Raw genomic sequence first — 20,584 nt, 5'->3', positions numbered from 1 at the left:
TGGGAAGAGCTTCCAGCCCTTCCCAGGGGCAGCTTCTCTGAGCACCCAGGTGACAGCAAGGACTGTTATCCTCAAAGCTTGGCTGCTCTGCCCAGACCATCTTGAAGCTGGGGAGGGAACCACTGTGGTGCTGCTGGTGCTCAGCCGCTCTCCTCTCTTAAAGCAGTAGCTCACAGGGATGCTCATTACAGGATAAATGCTCCAATTGCAGAGAAACCTGGGAGCCATTTCCCAACTCCTGTGAAAGGCAGAGCTGTCCAGCAGGTTTCCCAACACACCACCCAAGCTCTCAGAATTCACCCATCTGAGCAGTGATTACAAGACCACCATGGGCTATGTGCATTTATTCAAGAGCTGATCAGCTCCAGACTGAGCTGAGACGTGGACTGGCAACAAAGGACAACAAAAAAGGACTCTGTTCCTAAAAAGAAGTGCTGGGGCTCAGCTGTAGGAAACTGCTAAGACCTCATTGAAGTCAAGGCTGCTGCTTTCAAGGGAGAGAGAGTAAAATTGCTTTGAGCCCAGCTGGGAAAAGCTGTATTAACTAAAAATAGCAGTGATCTCAGGGTTACTTCTGCAGATGAGTTAAAACTCTTGGCTCTTATTTTTTTCCTTGTAATTTCTTCAAGTGTGACAGAACAGCATTGAATTCATGCAGAAGCAAAAATACATTTTCCTGCAGAGGCCCAATTTGTTTCTTTGCATTGTGTCACAGGATGGCATTGCTCACCATGACAGCCACCCAGGCAGACAAAAATAGCAAGTTAGAACGTGTCACCCTGGTGCAGCAAAGCCCAGAGACAGGAGGTACTTTGCACTGGTTATCACCAGGAGAATGTCTTTGTAGGCAAAGCCTTGGTTATCAGAAACTTTTTATAGCAAGGACTGAGGCCCAGGGCTAACAGGACAGTTGTGACACAGCTTGAGAAGCTGCAGCTTTTCTGGTAGTTGGCAATGCAGTGGAAGAAGAAAAATCCATTTGTAGTGACACAGCTCCTAGAAGCCAATTCTTTATTGAAAGATCTTGTCAGCATTCCAGTACAGACTTAGCTGCTCTACTGTAGCTTTGAGTTGATGAAGATGAGAAAACATTTTTAAAGCAAGAAAAAAAAAGGCAAGGTGGACACCTCTATAAAATTTCATAGTAGATGAAATTCGAACACAGATTACACCAAAGATAAACATCAAACCACAGGAATTACACACAGCCCTAGGGCAAAGCATGTAACAAATGTACACAATTGCACTTAAGTCTGTAACAAAGTTATGACAGGCACCACTGCCTAAGCACTGCATAACCCAAGTCAAGAGGGCACCTGATGGGTATCTCTGCATTCAGAACAGCAGTTTGGAACCGAGGAGTACCCAGAGTGTTGCTGTACCGTACATTCGCCTTCTTGGGTGAGTGAGCATTGACCTGGCAGTGCCCAACTGAAGGTGTTTAAGGATTTAATAATTATTAAACCAGTTTCACTGGTAGCTGTTGTTTTGTGCTTCTCCCTTAGCTAAAAATCCCAAAGTCTCACCACAGCACATTCACCTGCTGAGACAGAAAATGTGGCTCATGGAACCCTGATCCTCAGACGAGGAACTCAGCAGAAATCCTGTAGTGAGGCTAAGCTCCTCACAACTTCCAAATATGTAAAAAGCAGTAATATTGCTGATTTCTCTCCACACCCCCATTCTCAGCTGCTCCAGCATTATTCTCCAGCCCAAAGGGACTGACTGTAATGAAGGCCTATATTAAATGAATTACTGGATCTCCCCCCTCATTTCAGTCTCTTCCACTATGTTCATCATCCAGAGAGACCAGCTCTCCTAAATCCAGGCCGCAAATGACATTTTTGTGAGTTCCCTCTATAACGCATGACCCTTCCCCCCTTTCCAGGTGGTGGGGAGACTTAAGTTGGAAATCCATCTGCAGTCTCAACATCTCTGCTAGTAAATCCTCCAGCCACCTGAGGCCCCCAGTGCCTTCCACATCCTGACAGTAAAAATGAGTACTTAGCTGGACAGCAGGTTTTGCCTCTCTGCACCCACAGCCCACCCTTCTGCGGTGCCTGTACAGAGCGAGATTGCACTGCTCCGGGGGGGGTGCTCAGGCAAGGAAATATTCTTATCAAATCCAATGGAGTTCAGAATCCACCCCCTAAAAGGTAGGAAAAAAGTGAATATTTTTTACAGTTTGCTCACCAGGTCACCCTTAATGTTTGGTTCAGTCTGTAATGAACAGAAAATACTCTTTTTGTTGAAACCTCAGATGCACGGGAAAGACAGTGAGCTAGAGAGCAAACATTCCATTCTGTTTCATTTGAAGCGTGAGATCCTTCACTGTCCTGGAATAATAAACCTCTCTGACAGGCAGCTGCCCTTGTTAGGACAATTTGCTCTTTGTCCTCAAGCTGAAGGAGCTCTGCTGAGCAGGAGGATCTTGCCAGTCCCTGGGGGGTACAGTGGAGCTGGTTGCCTGCAGAGGTGCCACGGGCAGCAGGGGGCTTAGTGACCAGATAAAAAACTTCGCAGTGTTTATTGGGCCTGGCTGAGATGGAGCTCATTTCTCCACAGCACCCTCATGGTGCTCGGCCCTGTACTGGCACCTGAAAAGGGGTTGGTAACACTCTTTATTAACTACCTTTATCTTGACCAGGTTTTGGGGCTTTTTTTCATTTTGTTTTCTCCCCCCTGCCCCCACCCTGCCAAGGAGGAGAATGATAGAGCGACTTGGTGGGCACCCGATTTCCAGCCAAGGTCCACCTTCTTTGGTACTTTTTGGCACCCAACATGGGACATGGAGAACAGCAGCTTTGTATCCAGTGTGCTATTGCTACAGCAGTGGCAACCTCCTGTGGGAGTCAGGGAGTTTGCTGGCTGCACTGCTTATCCCTTTATAAGGCTGAAGCTGGGATTGTGTTAGTACAAACAATGGTTCTGGGCTTTGTCCTGGCATGGATGGCCTTGCTGTGCTGCGGGAGCTGTCTTGTCTCCACATTTCCCTCTCCCCACTCTGGATTGATGTGGATGATTGTGCAGGTTCCAGAGGTCCTTGTTCATGTTTACATGAGCTGTTAATGCTACTAATTAACACTGTTGGCACAAAATGGGGTTGGTGGAATCTGGTGTCATCATGGCGTAAGAGAAGATTTTTGGGTGAGGCAACACTGAAATGCACCCTGAGACGGCTGTTCCCTGGCTGGCAGGGGGTGTGGAGGGATTTGGGCAGGTTCCTAGGACAGGCATCACCTCCCAGAGCCAGGGACTTTACACCTGAACAGGCAACAACCCTGGCAAACTGGTGTGTCACTGATAGACGCGTGCCTTGCCCTACCCCAGTGAAAACCAGCAGCTTTTGCCCCATACTGGGGCCTGGCCTGTGCCTACTGAGCCTCAGTTCAGTGCTGGGAGGGCTGGGCTTGAGGCAGGACTGGAACAGCAGCAGCTACAGGAATTGCCCCAGGAGTGAAAAAGAAACTGGACAAGGGAAACGATGGGTCTGTATCATCGATCAGTGAGGAAGGAGGAAAAGGAAAGGTTTGATCGAGATGTCGGTTCTTCAGTAGACAAACTGGAGGAAGGAGAGTGAATTCAGACAGGATACAGAAACTGCCCTGCCCCAGACCTCCTCAGAGCTTTGAGACATGGAAAGATTTCAGCCACCAGCCAGGTGAGGGGATTGCTCCCTGGCTGATCCAGTGCTGGGATTACAGGACTGACAGCCAGCAACTGGAAGGCAAAGAAGCCCAGCAGCTGGGATCCCTTGCTAGGAACCAAGGAACTGAGAAAGAAATTGGAAAAGAGGCAGCAGTTTGCAGCCTCTGGAGAAGGCTCAAGTGTGGGGATGGTCTTGTGAACTCCCCTGGAACATGGAATCGTGAAGATAAAGGCATCCAGCACCTGAGGAGCAGTGGTGCTGGAAGCCATCTACAGTGATCTAGTGAGGTCTCCAAAGATCCAGAGGATGTCCTGTGCACACAGGCTGAGTGGAGAACAGTGATTCAAACTGCTCCAGCATCATAATTTAAGCTTGGCAGTAATGTGTCATTGGATATGGATACACCAACCATGGAGAGTGTCTCTTCTTGGGTCCAAAACTTTGCAGCAAATCTATCTATCTCTTCATTCCTATGGAGCAGCACCTTGGCTACCAGGGGTGCCCCAGGAAATCAGTCCCAGTCAGAGGGGAAGGGAGCCCCAGGCACATGGTTCACCCTGGTTCTTCCTGCATGCCCAGGGGAACACAAGAGGCAGTGGGAGGGAGGTGAGCTGGAAGCCCATCCACAGGAACTGAGAGGGGAAGTGAGCTGCTGAGAAGGGGCCACCCAATAGAAAGGACTGGAGGCAAGATGGTGCCCAGGAGTCCTTTCCAATCTGAGTGTTTCTGTGGTAGTAGAGAAGCAGTAATAGCAACCACCAGTACACCTTAATATAATCATCCTCTGTTTCACAGAGCTTTGTCTTACCCTTCCTTGGTAAAATTTCAAAGAAGTTATGGAAGGATCCTTCCCCTGAGAAGAAAACCACTCTGTCAGGAGAAATAAAAGCCTCCAACAGCATCCTGACCTCAGGTGAACACCGAACCCCAGCCCTGGGAAAAATCTGAGGAGAAAGAGGGAATTAAGATTGTAAACCAGTGGTGTGCTCACTACAGAGGCCTGGGCACCAGCATCCAGTACAGCAGAGATTTACACACACCTCTGCAGCTACAACCCAAATATGTACATTATATACACCAAGTGCTGGGACAGACAAAACTGGTGCCCTCTGAACACCCAGTACCTAATGCTGTCAGTACAACACGGTGCTCTGCTGGGTGCTGCTAGGCCTTCCACCAGAGACAAGGAAAAATAACTGCTTAAGGGGTAACCCTGGTCTCAAAGGAAAGGGATAAAAGTAATGAAGATATGTATTTCACACTGGAAAATCAGAATCAGGCCAGGCATCTCAGAATTTTTTTTTTTTTTGCAAGGCAATTTAGTATCAGGCAACTTCTCTTTCATTTTTTGTTTTTACAATTGTGCTGTTGGAAGCACCCATAGAAGGAAAAATATTGTGGCAAGCCTGAGAAAAGACCAGTTCTTCTCTGCCCATGTTTCACTGCCACAGGAGCTGACAGCTGATGTGGAATGGAGGAGGGAGGAGGTCTGAATGAGGCACACTGGGACAGATCTTCTCCTGTGCCAACATGTCACCTGCAGTCCATGTCACAGCAGTGATATGAGCTGGATCAGAGCTCTGGCCACCCATGCCTCACTGAACACTGATTCCCTCCAAGAAGGGAAGTGGAAACACTTCCTTTAAGTATAAAACTCCTTTCTGGTGTCTGAATATCTGACACCCACTAGAAACAATACCCCAAACTTACAAAAATTACATTATTGTCATGCTCTCTCCTTTCTCTAGCTTGCTTGGGGCATTTCACATCTGCTTGTGTACCATGAAGAGACATGAGAGATCACAACTAACTCAGATACCTTCAGCAGAGGGCAGGAAAATCCTCATGTATGTATGAAGAAATAAAATGTCTTACGCATTAGATCTTGAAGAGTAAACTCTTTGAAATTAGCTTATTTTTTTATTAAAAAAAAAAAAGAAATTCAAGTTGATGAGAGTCTCTGGATATCAAAACTGTGCGTCTTTTTCCCTCCTCTGTGCTCCTGTCAGGCACTGACACAGCAAAGAGAAGACAGTGCAAGGGGCTGCTGCATGGTCCACAGAGACCGTACAGGCTTTGGACCCAATGGAGAAAGGTTCCCATCTGTCCAACAGCACGTGGCTCCAGCCTGCTTTGTCTCCTTGGAGCTAGAGGATCACAGATGACGGCAGTGAGAGCATTAAGCAGCACTGTCTCAGGAAGAGCTACACCACATGCCACTGACATCAGAACCTAAACATTCTGAAACTTCTCCTTTATTTTTCACCCACTTCTCCTGGAGCACAGGGGAGTTTTGGGTGGCTGCAGCAGAGGAAGACAACAAACCCTCTTTCTTTTTTCTACCTAAGAACATTGTGCGTTTGTTCCTCTGTGTTTTATCATACAAGGAAGCCAGCATGTGGCTCAGGGACTCACAGCTGCCAGGGAACTGAGGGTCCTGGGGAATACAAGTAGGCATGAAACAACTGTGCACCCCCTCCAGCCTCAGGTGAAAGCCCAGAACCTCGTCTATGTGAACAAAGTGATGTGTGGAGTTGCTGGGGCTGCCCCGATGCTGCCTGGAATAACGCGGGCAGCAAGACACGGTCAGCCATAAGCAACAACGGGCACTACGCACCAAGGGAGCAGTGGCACCTTCTAACACTGGGAGCAGAAGAGATGGACAAGACACTGAGTCAGCCTAGGAACAGATGGAGGTGTTCTCCTGTAGCACACTGTGTCCAGGTGACGGCAGGAAAGGATTGCTGTGGCATTGTCTTCATGCCCACCTCCCGCTGGAAGCGAAACTGCGGCTGAAGGAGAAGGTGACCTCCCCGTTCTTGTACTTGCCCCAAGCTCCAAATGGCACTATGACAACGGTGCTGTTGTCTTCACTGCCAAACTGCGCTGCCTGAGAGAAGAAACAAAGTGTCAGCATCAGCGTCTCGCTTGGAAGGGGAAACAAGTGTCTGGCTTCACCTGGGACAGCACACCCTGAGGCTGGAGACTGCCTTGCCCCTTCCTGGCCCTGATGCTCCATTCTGGTATGCCCCAGAGCTTCCATAGGATATGCCACCATCCAGAACTGTGGTCAGAAACTGGCCATTTCCATCTACGTTGATGACATATTCAGCACAGGAATAAGGTGCAGTTGCAGCCCCATGCAGTTCAGTGGACTGTGAGCTAAGCAAATTAATTGATGTATGCCTGGCAAGGACATGGCGAGATCCAGGGTAAAGAAAAGGCTGGCCAGCAGGACTGGTGAATGTCTCAGCCAGCACAGTGCAATTCACTTGAACGTGTAAATAAAAAACCTCAGGGTTTTTCTTGAGCCAAACCAACCCAACAAGGAGCACTTGGTGCTGGGAGCAGTGCTGGCGTTACCTGCTCAGTGACCACGTGGGCAGCCTCAGCAGGGTCGTGGCACTGGCTGATGAAGTCGCAGATCTCCTGGCTGTTCACCATGAAGTTGATGCCGTCGGTGGTCAGGACCAGGAAGCTGTCGTCCGCGTGCTGCAGCTGCAACAGAGGCACACAGCATTGCATGGCCATGCAGGAGTGCTGCAATGCAAGGGAACTGCCCCCATGTTTTTACACTCTTGAAAAGCACTTTTTTCCTGAATTTTTCCTGAAGAGGAGGGTTTCAAGGAAGACATGAAAGCACTGCAGTCATCTCCCTAAACCCCTAGTGGGTGGCACTTCATTAGGGCCAAAACAGTGTAAGTTCCTGGGGGCCTGGGAGGTGCATTGGGGAAAAGTAACAAACAGAGTGCGAACGGACAGGAGAGCTTCCTGCCAAAGTGGAGGCTGAGTACCTTCTGGATGTTTAATTTGTTTTCTAGATGACTTCAGAGCTTTGGTACGATACATGTAGCTGTCCCTTCCTCCTCCCCCTCTTCTTCTCAACTGTGCAAACCTCTACACATCCTACTTTTTGGATGGCAGCCCATCCATATCCCACCCAGTTCTCAGTGATGGTTTTATGCCAGCATTAACCTCAAAATTATTCATTTGACCACAGGACCCAAACAGATTAACACCTGTAATGCACATCATGTGCTATCTTTCTTCCCTCATCAAATATTCTACTGTGAGAAGTGGGATTCAGAAGTTGATCTGGTTGAATTTAGTACCAGATTCTTTTTCTGTCCTGTTAGTGCTAATCTGAAACAACTCAATTAGAGTTGCTCTCTGGTTACTTCAATAAAAAACAACGTGCGGCCATCAGGCTTCACCTGGGCTCGTGTTGTGTGGGTACCTCCACTGCATCAAATACCTATTAAGCCCCTGAGTCCGAGTGTTGCTGTCCCTGTTAACCAGACCTTCTTTTACCTGAACCTTTTTTGTTTCTGGCTGGGCTATCACGCCACTGTTTTTAAGATCCAAATCTCCTATGCTCCGTGTCATTGCAAGTCTACCATTCACATGAGGTTGTCCCAAACTGTTCCAGGAAACGAAGCCACCACACTTCTTAATCCTGTGCAGAGTCACAAAAGAAAAAGCAAATGAGTTACTGCTTCACACCATTACCCCCATCTCTATCCACAATTTCTGTCACTAGCTAGAATGAGGAATGATGTATGGAGAGCCTAAGCTGGGAGGCTGAGGGTTGGCTTTAGCTGTTTGAAGGGCTCCACAGAAGGGATGTGTCTTGGTGGGCTGAGTCCTGACCTAGGAATCAAAGTGCATTTCTTCAGGTTCTAACTTGGTTCAAACTTGGCGCTTTTGGACAAATCTGAACCATGTGGTCATGGCTCTGTTCTGAATCTTAGTGATACTGATCTTACTGCTGAGACAGTTTATGCTCATGGAGGGCTTTCCACACCCCTGGTCCTCTAAACGGGACCCAGTGCATTAACTGGAGCTTACTGCCAGCTCAGGTTGGTCTCACAGCTCTATATTCAACTCTGCTTTCTTCCTGGCCTGACCCAGCAGCAGAGCACAAGCCCATCCTGGCTGAGGCCATGCTCTGGGAAGCCACCTCCTCAGCCAGCAGGTACCTTTCCTTCTCCTCCTTTCTCTCTGGAGTATGGTCAATGGTGAGTTTCATGGCCTTTCCCTTCCGGCACAGCAGAGCACGACTGTCTCCCACACTTGCCACAACCAGCTCAATTCCATCCCGGAGCAGAGCCACTGTTGCAGTGGTCCCCGAGTTCAGCAGAGTTGCTACAAATGTCATCAAAGAGAGAGGTTTTAGCACTGCCTCAAAGCGTGGAGCCATTTATAACAGCAACAGTTTCAATTGGTAAAACAAAGACAACTTGTGCTCTACCTAATCAGCAAGTAACTGTTTTTAAGTTTAAACTAAATCTACACATACAAAAAAAAACCCCAAAAAACCAAAACAAGCAAACATGCATGCATGTAGGACTGGGGGAAGAGAGGGGAGGTAGGAAGGATTAAGTGTTTCCGTGCAACAACATGGCTCCATGCAAACAAGGCAAGTGGGATACTAGCAGTACAAGACACAGTGGCTTCCTTTCTGTTTGCAAGAGAGTTTTTCAGTCCCACGAGCTCACGTTGAGTTACAGGGTTATTGTCCTTATCCCTGGGCACAGTAGCTACACAGGTAGGTCACCATAAAGCTGATGGCTCTTTCTGTTAGGTGGTGAAGCAGGCAATTACATAGTAATACATAATTATAGTAATTGTAATTCCAAAGAGATCACCAAAGGGAAAGCAGTACATCAGTCTGTGGCATCCTCCTACTGCTGTCAGAGCTGCTACACTCCCTCTCCATTTCCCCCAGAGAAGAAGGATTCAGCCAACAGGCTTCCTGGCTTTTTCCAGGAAGGAATGCTGCTCCCTCCTGACCCTCTCAACTTGTTGGAGGTCCCAGTGCAAAGGTGAAGCTGGATTCTGGGATTCAGCCTGGCCTTGTGCCTGCAAACTGATGCAGGTGGCAGTGGCTGTCTGGGCAGCCTGCCTGGGGCACTGCTGGGATCACCTGACAGGGGTTTACTGTGAGTGCCCAGAGGGCAAAACAGGTGCTGCCCTCCTCTTACAGGGCAAGGGAGTGCGCTGAGCTGGCTGACTGCACTCAGGGACCTGCCTGGATTCACTCATGCAAGCAGATTTAAGGGTTTCTCATTTCAATTGCTACAATGGTCTGGAGGAAAAAAAAAAAGAAAGAAATGCTTGAAAAGAAGAAATGCATGTGCCTATTTCAGGAAAAAGATCTGTAGAATCATCTGCATTGAAGAAAATGCCAGAAAAACTGTCCAGCTTTCCTTGTTTTCTTTGGTTTTTGAAAGGGCAAATTCCACTTTACAGTTATTATCTTCCCTTCCTGCAAATTCTGCAGAGGTAACCCAGTGAGAGATGCCTGGAAAGCTCCTGCTGACTTGAGCTGTTACACTAAAATGTCTGGACAGGACCAGCTACTGCCTGGAACACATTTGCATTCACAGCCAATGCAAATCCCCTTGAAAGGCCCTCTGTAGGTCACCCCCATTCTGGGCTTTTCCAGTTGCTCCAGTTTTTCAAAGCAAGCCAATTGGAGATGAGTTTTGGGCTTGCTTAGGAATGTGAATCCCCAGTTATATTGCTGGTTTCATGTCACTAACAGTTAACATCTTACTGTCTTTCCACCACTGCTTCTGCAGAGATCAACTACAACTACATGTGCTCTTTCCTCTGGCCCTGCAGCCCTGACCCCAGGGACATGGGACAGATCTGAGACGGGACTGTGCGTTTGATCCCAAGGAATGCCAGGCACTCCCAAATCAGACCAGCTCCCAACAGACAGCAACAGAAATGCAAGAGCTGTGAGGTCTTGACAGCCTCCTTCCCCAGCCCTGTGAGATCTCAGCACCCTGTAAGTCAAACGGTGCTGGGAGTAAACTGAAGTCACCAAGCCCTGGAAGATGCATTGAGCCTTGTTGTGCCGTGAAAGCAGTGAGTCCATAAATCAAAAAAACCAAACACAAACCCTCACAAACCAGTGTTAATTAAGCTGGTGTTATTATTTAAAACAGGTATTATTACTGCAGCGAGGACTGGGTTTAGCTGAACGCTGAACCAGCAGGTCAGTGGTGACCGTCAGCCGTGGTGACCGCGGTCACACCTCGGGCTGCACCAGCGCCATGCAGGCTGGGACACTGGAAACTGGATGTGGCAGCTTCTGACTATCCAGGCAGGCACCGACATCCTGTTTCTCATTCGAGGCAGGGACTAGCCCCGTGCAGGCTCACTTTGAGGCACATTATGAAAGTAAGATACTAACAAGTACCAGTGCAATTAGAAATTTTAGTAGAACCAGTAAAATACCTGTTTTAGCCAACAGCTAGAACAAGTGAAATAGAGAAACCTACATAAAACTACCTTTTTATTTTACAGAAAATACATTTTATTTAGACATTAAAATTAATGCAGAACTGCTGCTACTTTCCCATTTCATTCTGTGGTTTTAGAACTATGCTGAGAAATATAAAAAGAGTTAAATCATAGTCTTTAATTCACAGAAGGCTGGAAACATTTGGAATTCAGGTGAATCTGCATCTTTGGAGTGCAAACTCCCAAAGAAAAGAGCTGCTATCACAAAATCAAGGGCTGGTACTAAAGAACAAAATATTGTCCAGAATTGTGGCAATGGACATAGTGACTTGAAATTTATATGTTTATTAGTTAAACAGCACTCATAGAAAAAAATACATTCTGCTCACAATCTCTTCCTTGGACCCCATTCATGCTCTAGGTAGGGATACAAGAACATGTATGAAGCCAGATGTACCATTATGTGATTTCTAGCACAGCTCAAAACCACAGGAATGATGATGGAATAACATTACTAGTGCTTTATTATAATTGCTGCTAGTTTATTTAATAACACAAAATACGTTGCATCAGCACATGTATTGGTTTAACAATTAAAGAGTTTATTTTGTTTTCCTAACAATATCACTATAAAAACTAAGATCTTTCAATAGGTTCTTAACACTCACTGGACAACTTCTACTGCAAGTCATCTCAACTAATGTGACAAAGAGGATGTGGGAACCTTCCAGTAGTCCAGGCTAGGAACCGCTGGACTGCTTCACCTGGGACAAAATTAAGCAGATCTCTCTTTCCACTGAAGCCCAGCTTAAAGTGTCCAGGGCCTCCAGTTCTAGAGCTGCTGACCAGGTACAGTGTCTGCCACAAATAACACGCACACAGAGGCAAATAGGAAATTCACCCAGGGACTTTGTTCAAACAAAATAAACCCGCAACACTGGAGATGCAAGAATAAGGGCTGCAGAACAGGGGATAGAGTCAGTCACTCTCAGGTCTGCCTGCACTGCCTTTCTGCAGGTCATGTAGGAAGCATCTTTGGCCTTGGTAAATCAGCCTTGGTATTTCTGGGGAATTGCCACTGTTCTCACCTTCTTGCTAAAACTGTGTGACAAAACCAGTTTAAATACAGCCCAAATAAATTCTAAATTTTGTTTCCCCTATGGAGATAAGTAACCAACCAACAGATCAACCAAAGAATTTTATCATTGCTAGAGGGTCAGCTGTCTCATATATGGCAAGAGTGGCCACTCTGAAGAACACCTGTTCCCTCAAGGTAATTTTTATATATATAACACCAAGATGGGAAGTTCATACCAGTGCCAACTGAAATGGGGCCATCTTAAAGGCACTGAATAGAAGTATATGAATTGTTCTGACTAATGAAAAATAGGCAAAATAAACATCCCTTTAATATTGTAATTAATATCATCTAAATTGATTAGGTAATAATCAGGGCCCTTGGATAAAAAGGCTGGCTTTACAATGCTGATAAATTTACAAAATATTCAAGTACAATTTCTGCAGCTCTCCTGTTTCCTCAGTGTTGCAGGTTAACATATTTAAAGAAATAAAAATCTTTTTTTTTTAATGGTAACTTAAAAAAACCCCAACAAAACAAACATTACTTTAAAAATTTAACTACTTTTAAATAACTTCTGCTGTTTGCTCAGCATAATAAGATTCAAGAGTAAGATTCCTTTCAAACATGGATAGACCAGTTAATACCTGGCTATGTTTTAATAAGATGGCTATTCCAGAAGTGAGTGGCCAATGTGATTAGAGCTGGATGCACTGAACGCGGAGGTTGATGGAAAAGTTCCTCTTGTTTTCTCTGGCTTGCAGTGAGCAGAAGCAGTAACAATATCTGGTAGGACTCCAGTAGGGCAGGAGAGGGCTTGTCTTACATTTCTCCATGCAAATGCTCAAATTTCCTCAAGCACAGAATTTAATTTCTTATCTCTATCCTTGTTGAGCAAAGCTATTCAGCCTTTACATTTCAGTTTTTATGGCTGGTAAAAAATAGCAGAAAATTCTGCCCATCTCTGGCACTTGTCCCATGGATAATGGCATTTGTTGGATGTGAGCTTCCTTTATGTTCTATACCTAAATTTTGCAGTGATTTGAAAGTGACTGGATATATTTAAATGCATGGAAGGGAATGAAAATGCATTTTTGAAGAGGTATCAAACACCAAGCTTCAGGGCTCAGACATAGCTCTAAGCTGTTAATGATTACATGGGATTTAGGCAGAAGAGAGATTATCCCAGACCTGCCTACAGCAAGTTTCTTATGCTTTTGTGTGAAACAACAGGTGCAGGTCACTGTCAGAGGGGCTACTGGACCAGTCTCCAGCAGAACAGCCCTCCAATAGCACTGGTGAACTGCATGCCAGACACAGCAGCAGTACCTGGAACACATAGATAAACCATTTTTATTATTGAAAGCTCACAGGAATTACCATGCTACGTATTTTCTACCTGAATTTTCAAATACTGTATCATCATTAAGTGACCTACAAAGGGCCATGCCCTTGAAGACATAGCTGAGGTCTCCAACAAGGCACATCTCTAGTCCTGTTAAATCTGTGCCTTATGTAAGGTTTTACCTCTAAATAGTACTATAAACAATGCCTCAAACATAGCATTTTGGGTACAGGGATTTGTCCCAGGGTTTAGTTTCCTTCAAAAACCCAGGTACAAGTTTTTAAAGCTGGTTGTGTGTTAGTAAAGACCTGGACATCCTGAACGTGCACTGGTTTTTTTGCAGACAGTGAAAGGAGCGAGCTCTGGAAGGGTTATCTGCTGGAACAAGACAAAGCTATTATTTTCCACTTCATCAGCTACGGCCAGGTTTCAAAAGGAGGTCAGATTCGGGGAGCATCCAGTGTAACCCAGATACACCATGATACACAATCAACCACCATCTTCAAGATACTCTAGCAACTGTCTTGACTGTCACATCCAGAATAGCCACACTTAATCAGAAATTTTGCTGGCAAACTGAATTAGTTTGGAAGCAGGCTTCTAACAAAGACACATGCCAAGCACTGAAATTTTATATAACTTTCAAAACATCAGCAACAACAAAAAATACCCACACAAAGCAGTCAACATAGTACTGAGTTATTTTAACAACAGCTATGCAAGAAGTTTAATCTGTCCAGAAATCCAAACTTGACTTTGCACCCTGTTACTCCATTCTTTGCCTTAGAGCTTGATTTTCAGCCAAGAACAACGGCTGATCCCCCAGGCTCCTGCAAGAGCTTGCAGGTGCTCAGCCTACCTGAGAAACACTGAGTGCCTGCCAGAGCGTGCCCCCTGTGGATGTCTAGCAACTCTTTTACCCTCTATTTTGCTTTTTTAATGAAGGGGGCTTATGCAGTATCCTGGTAACACTTGCATAAGTTTTCTGGCATTAAGCAGCACCAGTTAGTTAAATGGTATGAAAAAAATCCTATAAGCAGTTCTAAAATGCTCTGCTTGCTGTACAATTTGTCTGTCAAATGTTGTAATCCAATTTTGTAAGTCTCACCTAAAATGTTATGATTGGAAACAGTTTTCAGAATAACAGAATAATATATCTAGTACAGTTCTCAATCCTTCTCCTCAATGAGCTGCTCTGACAAAGAACTGAGGTCATTACAGTGAGCCAAACCAAGAGCCATCCTACTCACAAAGGGGCAGGGAGGAGGACAATTAGATCTGAAAATGAAATGGTCTGATCCAGGAAAGCACGCAAGCTAGTATTCAAATGCTGTCTTGGATTTGGGTTGGTAAGAAAATATATTTGCAAAGAGGCTCTGGGATAAAAACCACATTTGCTCTGTTGGTGTGTCTCTCATGAGCTTGGCTAAAACTCAGCCCATAGGTCAAAAGTGACTCTGGTCTTTTTTAACCACATGAAATACAATGGGAAAATGAACTTTATAGATTTAATCCCCCCTTTTTAAGGGCTGCATCTCAAGATTTAAGACTTTTTTCCTGATCCCTGGTGCAGGCTAAGGTAAGAAGCAGTGCTGCAACAGTCAGGCTACCTGTCCTGCATTTGAGTCTAGATTCATCTAGTAGTTAAACTGCAGGAAGTCACTCCACTACTTGATTGTATTCAGTCACTGCTTAACAAAAGCAGCTTGGGAATACAGTATCACTTCAGTCCCTACAGGGCTCCTTGGTTTCCAGTCTTTATTGGAGAGAAGATTTTTACAGTTTCTGTTCTTCTGGAACAACCTCAGTTACTTTGCCAGTGCCTGCACCAGCACTGAGACAGGTTTTTTGGTTGGTTGGTTGTGGGGTTTGTGTATTGGCAGGGGGAGGTTTCTGTTGTGGGTTGGTGTTTTTTGGTTTTTTTTTTAATTGGGTTTGTTTGGGTTTTTTTTTAAGACTGGCTAAACTCTCTCATGGCTAAACTGACTTTCATGGCCAAGAAAGCTCCTGTGACAGAAGTGGGACAGGCACTTCCATCTCCCTTCCTAAGTTACTCTCTATAAACTCTGCTTGCTGCAGCTGGAGCTTCAGATGTACTTAGTCTCTAGACATATATACAAGAACTTCATTAACAGCCAGGATTAACTGGGAGTCTTAAGAGGGCTGGTGCCAGCTTTACTACAGCCTTACCACGGCCAAACTTGTTTTCTTCTTCACTGCTTTTTTCCCTTTCCCACTCAGCTACTCCTGTGATTCTGTTTGTGCAGAAGCAATATCGATTGCATTAACTTTGGCTTACGTTCCTCCTCAGGTGCAGCAGCCAAGTTAGGAAGGGGAACTTTTGACACTGAAGCTTTTAATCCACAGGAGTAACGGCTTTAAAACAAACAAATTAACATATAAAAACACCAATCCCCCCTCGCCCCTAAAAGAAAAAGCGAAACAAAAATACCCCTCTCCACATTTCTTAACAGTAAAATTATGGTCCTGCAAATCTAAATCACTCATTGCTACCTTGACAAACACTATCCTTTTCAGAATCACATTAAGAAAAATTCATTCATGATTATGCTAACATTCAGATTCATAACTCTCCCAGTAAATTTGACTGAGATTTCCAGTAGTTATTTCATTTTTAGGAGGTAAAGCATAATTGTTTCATTTGCAGTAAGTGACCAGAGCAAAATCCTGTGTTAAGTAAAATTGCTTTTAAGCACTTTTCTGGACATTTTACTGCAAAACTACTGAGCAAATAAGACAAACTTTATTCTCCACGCCTATATGAGTAGAACATTTTTTTACCTACCGTCAGCAGAGAGATTGGCATGCCTTTGATATGCTTTGTTTATTTCTAGAAAAGCCTTGCTCAAAACATTTTCCAAGTTCTCCTCCTCAGCAAGAAATTCCCTAGAAACAAACAAGCAAACAAAAATATTAAACTTCTTTCCAAGAAATATGCATCCTGATCAATCTGTTTCGCAGTCTTATCTCTTTCCAGCACCCACTGAATGATGCTGAACTTGAGTGAAAAGGTAATGTGATTTTACTAACTGTGTGCACTGAAAGCATAATCCTGTAATTTTGAAAATATCTAAGTTCCTTATCCAGTGTCCCAGGATGGGATAGATACAGAAGAGTGTAAGCAAACCATAGGTCAGGGATCACAGAGACCCTGTGTGAGAACAGTCAGTCCACATTCTCCCTGTGTTCCAAGACCTTTCCTGGACAGGTGGCACAATCGTGCTTTCCTCTCCTGTGTTCATGGGTAAGGAATTCATAGTATTGCTGTTCCATCCAGTGCTCCCTCTGTCCCATAAGGAGAGGTGGCTACATAACCTGGGAGGATTAGCCCCAATGTACAACCCACTGATTCCCTAAGGAAGGAATCTCAGCTGTAATTTATTTGACGCACATTCCCCTGGTGAGCACTTACTTAATATATTTTTCCATGTACTTTTCACAGAAGTCTGCAGCTGCTGCCCCGCCGTGCCCATCGTACACCGCGAAGTACAGGATATCCTCCGTCAGCTGAGCGTAATCGAACCGGTCCTCATTTTCCTTTCTCTTCCCGATGTGGCTGGCGCAGCCCACGTTGCTCAGACTCACTTTTGGGATCGGCTTCCCGTACTTTATGCTGGGTGGGAGGAGAATGGGTTCATCGATGCGATTGTCCCAGATGCCAAAGGTGTCCCATGTGGTCAGCCGCCCGCTCCCGTCGGAGTCGAAGCGGGAGGCGCGGCGCTCGGAGGTGGCGATGGAGCAGGCGGCTGTGGGACGCGTCTCGTCTTGCAGGAAGCGGGACGTGAGCACGGCTCTCCTTCTTACTTGGAACCCTCCATTCCGTACCAAATTAATTAGAGTAGCTGTGGACATAACTTGTCTTCGCAGAGATTCGTAGGGAAAAAAAAGACCAGGAGCGGAAGATGTGTAGCTGCTGGACTGTCTTGGAGAACAAAGGGAAAACCGATCAGGAAACAAGAAGCACAGGGAAGCGAATTTTCAGTTGCATCATTCAGGAAACAATGTCACCCTGAGAGCCCGCTAATCATGCAGAGCACAGCACTCCCTGGAAGAAACTGCAGAGGGATCTGCGTGACTCACCGGGAAAAAATCCCACACACACCAGCAGCCCACATCCAACCCCAGCTCTGCACACAGAGCAAGGGAAGGCACTTCTGCTGACCCCTGCAGAATGACATCTTGAGTTTTCAAAGATTGAAGAGGTTGAGATGGAGCAAATTAGAGTGCTGATACTGCTAAGATATGAATATGTGAAAACAAGAGATAAGGTTGTGAAAATGAGCTTATCACGCATGCTCTTCAAACACCAGCTGAGATATCTGCACTGTGACTCCCAGGGGAAAAGGAAGGAGAAATGTATTTGCTTGGATTTTAAATTTTTTTATCTGCACTTGATATTTGGTTCTGTCACATTTATGGAGGTCTTCAACAATACTTTTTAACACAGAGCTAATTAATTGTGAATTATGAAGTTAATTGTGATTTTTTTAATGCTAAGAATGACCACGAAGAACATATCCATGGACATCCACAATTGCACACGTAAACTTCCCCCTCAAAAAACCCCATGCAACTATTTGCTGTTTTGTCCAGCCTGAAGTTCTCTGCCACTTAACCCTGAAATGGGCTAACACAGGCAAGCAAGATCTTCCACTGGCTTCTCAGATGTCTTTTCCAGTCCAGATAAATTCAAATACACTACTTGGCTCAGCAGGCAAAAATTCACTAATGATGACTCATCTAGCATGCTGGAAAATGAAGAAAAATTGGTTTATTTGACCTTTTGTAGAGTAACACCCAACTTGATCCAAGTCCAACAGGCTGGGATGCAGTTTGTAATAATTACATGTTGTTGCACCAGAGTAATTTGAACTGGACCACACAGATCACTGTAACTAACCACACTAAAGATATAAACCCAGTGAAGGATTTCTAACTTAATTGCTCAAAGTTTGCTGAGGGCAAAATTATGAGTGAAAAGTATTATATGACATAACAAAGGATCTAAAAATACCCAGGATTATGGTGAATGAAAAAAAAAAAAAAAAGCAATGACAGCAGGTTGGTCTGATGTAATCGAGCAGCAAAGAGCAACACTTGTACCCAGAGACTCTTGAATTCTGGGCTGGAGTGCCTTGCTGCTGTACTTTGCCCAAGCCAATCACAACTGCATCTCTAGATCGGAAATATTTGTTAAAACTATGTTTTTAACTTGCTAGGTAAAAATCTGTGTACTTGCAAAAAACATGCAATCAAAGGTAACTTAGTAAGGGGTTGCTTTAGTAGAAAATGGCAGTGACAGAGCTTTTGGGAGGCCTTCAACAAATGCGTCATTCCCAGCTCAAAGCATGTTGCTTTAGATGCTGTAGGTTTACCTTTCATGCAATTCTTAAGTTGCATGGAAAGAGGAAAGGTTTCTTTACTTAGCACTTAGAGGTTAACAATTGACTTGATAAAAGGCTGAATGTTCTGGAAATCACTGATGTTGCACCAGCTGAATATGGAAGCACTTGAAATTTTAAGATTTTGCATTTTACTGCAGGGTGATGGCAATATCACACCCTTATTTCAGTGTACTTACAGGTGTTTAAAACCTGATATACTTCCTGGAGCTGCTTTTTCTTTCCTGGTATCCTTGACTCGTAAAAACGGCACGTTAACTTCCTTCTGTGAAACACAGCACGACCAAACAGAAAGCCTCCCTATTAGCAAAACCCACGCTCGCTTTCACTTCTGTCAGCTTGAGAACATGAAATTCTCGCTAAATTTAGACTCCCCAGTATCCACAGCACGAATCAGAGGATCAATCCAAACTCACAAGCTAATTAATGCATTTGTTCTCTATCAAATTCAACTCTCACCAGACAAGTAAAAATAGTGACGACAGTTTTGATTTCCAAGGGTCTCTGCAAGTCAGGAGTAGGAACCTGCTCTTTAGTTTGTTATGTAAACAGCTCTGGACACACAACAGGCTGTGCTTTCCCAGCTGATATGTCTGCAAACACAGGGCAGACCCATCTGGGCAAAACAAGACCGAGGCATTGAAAAAGGGGGCACTGGTGTTAGAGACAAAGTCCAAAATGGACAGTTCTAGATGGAAATCTGCTTTGAGGTGCTCCATCTGATCCTGTTCATCTGTACACGTTCACCTGGAGGGAAACAGTTCCTACAGACCGGCAGGGAAACACAGCGCTTAAAGAGGGATGAGGGGAGTGATTAAAACCGTAGTTTTACAGGCTGGCTGCTGCTCGGCAGATGGAAATTTTCCAGGCTTCCAGAAGAAAAGGGGAAGAAAAGGAAACCCGGAAGAAAGCGAAGACATGCCTGCTGCCCCAGGGGATCCGACGTATGTAAAAAGGAATGTACAATTCTAAGTGCACTTGCTTCGCGTGTCTTCCAAACCGCACGGATGTGGGCAGGACCGTCCGGTTCTGGGTGTTAAACTCGTATTAAATCAGGAGCGTTGTTGTTGGTGGTTTTTTTTTTAATCCGTGACAATCTAGTCTCGCCTCCGTGCCTAGACAGCAAACTGCACAGGGACAGCAGCAATTTACAGCCGTCTCTGCTGCAGTTTACTCATCACGAGTTAGGACAGGCCGCGTTTATTCCGTGCGTATCAAAGCTGCGCCGCTCGGCGGCAGCCTCTGCGGATCGCCAGCCGTGCCCAGCCCCGTTCCCTGATGTGCCAGCCCCGCTCCCTAACATTCCTAGCCGCGGGGGACGGCGGCGGCCCTGCCGCGGCCCTTCCTGCCCAGCAGCCACGGCTGGAGGAGAAGGGAGCGCGGAGCGAAAGGAAGGGGCAAGCAGAAGGAGACGCTTCCGAGCGCGGCCCCCCGCCCTCCCTCGCCCCCGGCCCGTGCCCCGGGCAGGCGGCCCTTACCTCCTCCCGCACCCGGGCCCGGCGGCGGCAGCGCCCCAGCGGTGCGAGAGCGGCGCCTCCCCGGCCGAGGCTGCAGCGCGGCCCCGCCGCCGCCGCCGGCCCCGCCCGCCGAGCCCGCCCGGCCAATCGGCCCCGACGGCGGCGGCCGCGCCGGCCGAGCCTCCCGCACCGCCCCCGCCCCGCCCACCGGCCCCGCCCGGGCCTCGCACGGGCCTGGGCTGGGCCAGCGAGAGAGGATCGGCTGCGGCCGGGGTGACGCTGCACAGATCCCGGTCCCGCAGAGTCACAGCGTCACTTAGGTTGGAAGAGATCGCAGGGATCATCGAGTCCAACCACGTCCAGTCTTTCCTTAAACAC

At 46.1% G+C, this 20,584-nt stretch overlaps 1 protein-coding gene across 2 annotated transcripts; it reads right to left on the bottom strand.

Moving 5' to 3' along the window:
* Positions 1-991: 991 nt before the first annotated feature.
* On the bottom strand, positions 992-20,355 carry PPM1K (protein phosphatase, Mg2+/Mn2+ dependent 1K). Of its 2 annotated transcripts, none has more exons than XM_032108438.1 (7): positions 20,228-20,355; positions 16,760-17,269; positions 16,133-16,233; positions 8,629-8,794; positions 7,961-8,105; positions 7,013-7,147; positions 992-6,539 (listed from the first exon to the last, which is right to left on the bottom strand). In XM_032108438.1, the coding sequence occupies exons 2-7, from the start codon at positions 17,197-17,199 to the stop codon at positions 6,408-6,410; spliced, it is 1,119 nt and encodes a 372-aa protein (XP_031964329.1). In that variant the 5' UTR covers positions 17,200-17,269; positions 20,228-20,355; the 3' UTR covers positions 992-6,407. The 2 variants fall into 2 exon arrangements, with proteins under 2 accessions (XP_031964329.1, XP_031964330.1); XM_032108439.1 differs by having other exon boundaries at positions 16,760-17,265; positions 20,228-20,314.
* Positions 20,356-20,584: the final 229 nt, after the last annotated feature.

Source organism: Corvus moneduloides, chromosome 5 (genome assembly GCF_009650955.1).
Source record: "Corvus moneduloides isolate bCorMon1 chromosome 5, bCorMon1.pri, whole genome shotgun sequence".
Classification (NCBI taxonomy): domain Eukaryota; kingdom Metazoa; phylum Chordata; class Aves; order Passeriformes; family Corvidae; genus Corvus; species Corvus moneduloides.
The sequence above is the reverse complement of the archived record's forward strand: the minus strand, read 5'-3'. Positions and strand labels throughout refer to the sequence as shown.

What these genes read in the sequence shown, in the direction of transcription:
- PPM1K (XM_032108438.1), bottom strand. Translation starts at nt 17,199, where the DNA reads ATGTCCACAGCTACTCTAATTAATTTGGTACGGAATGGAGGGTTCCAA. An exon ending in TACATGGAAAAATATATTAA is followed by an intron (nt 16,234 to 16,759) that starts GTAAGTGCTCAC and finishes GTTTGTTTCTAG; the next exon opens with GGAATTTCTTGCTGAGGAGG. An exon ending in AGAAAGGAGGAGAAGGAAAG is followed by an intron (nt 8,106 to 8,628) that starts GTACCTGCTGGC and finishes GACTCTGCACAG; the next exon opens with GATTAAGAAGTGTGGTGGCT.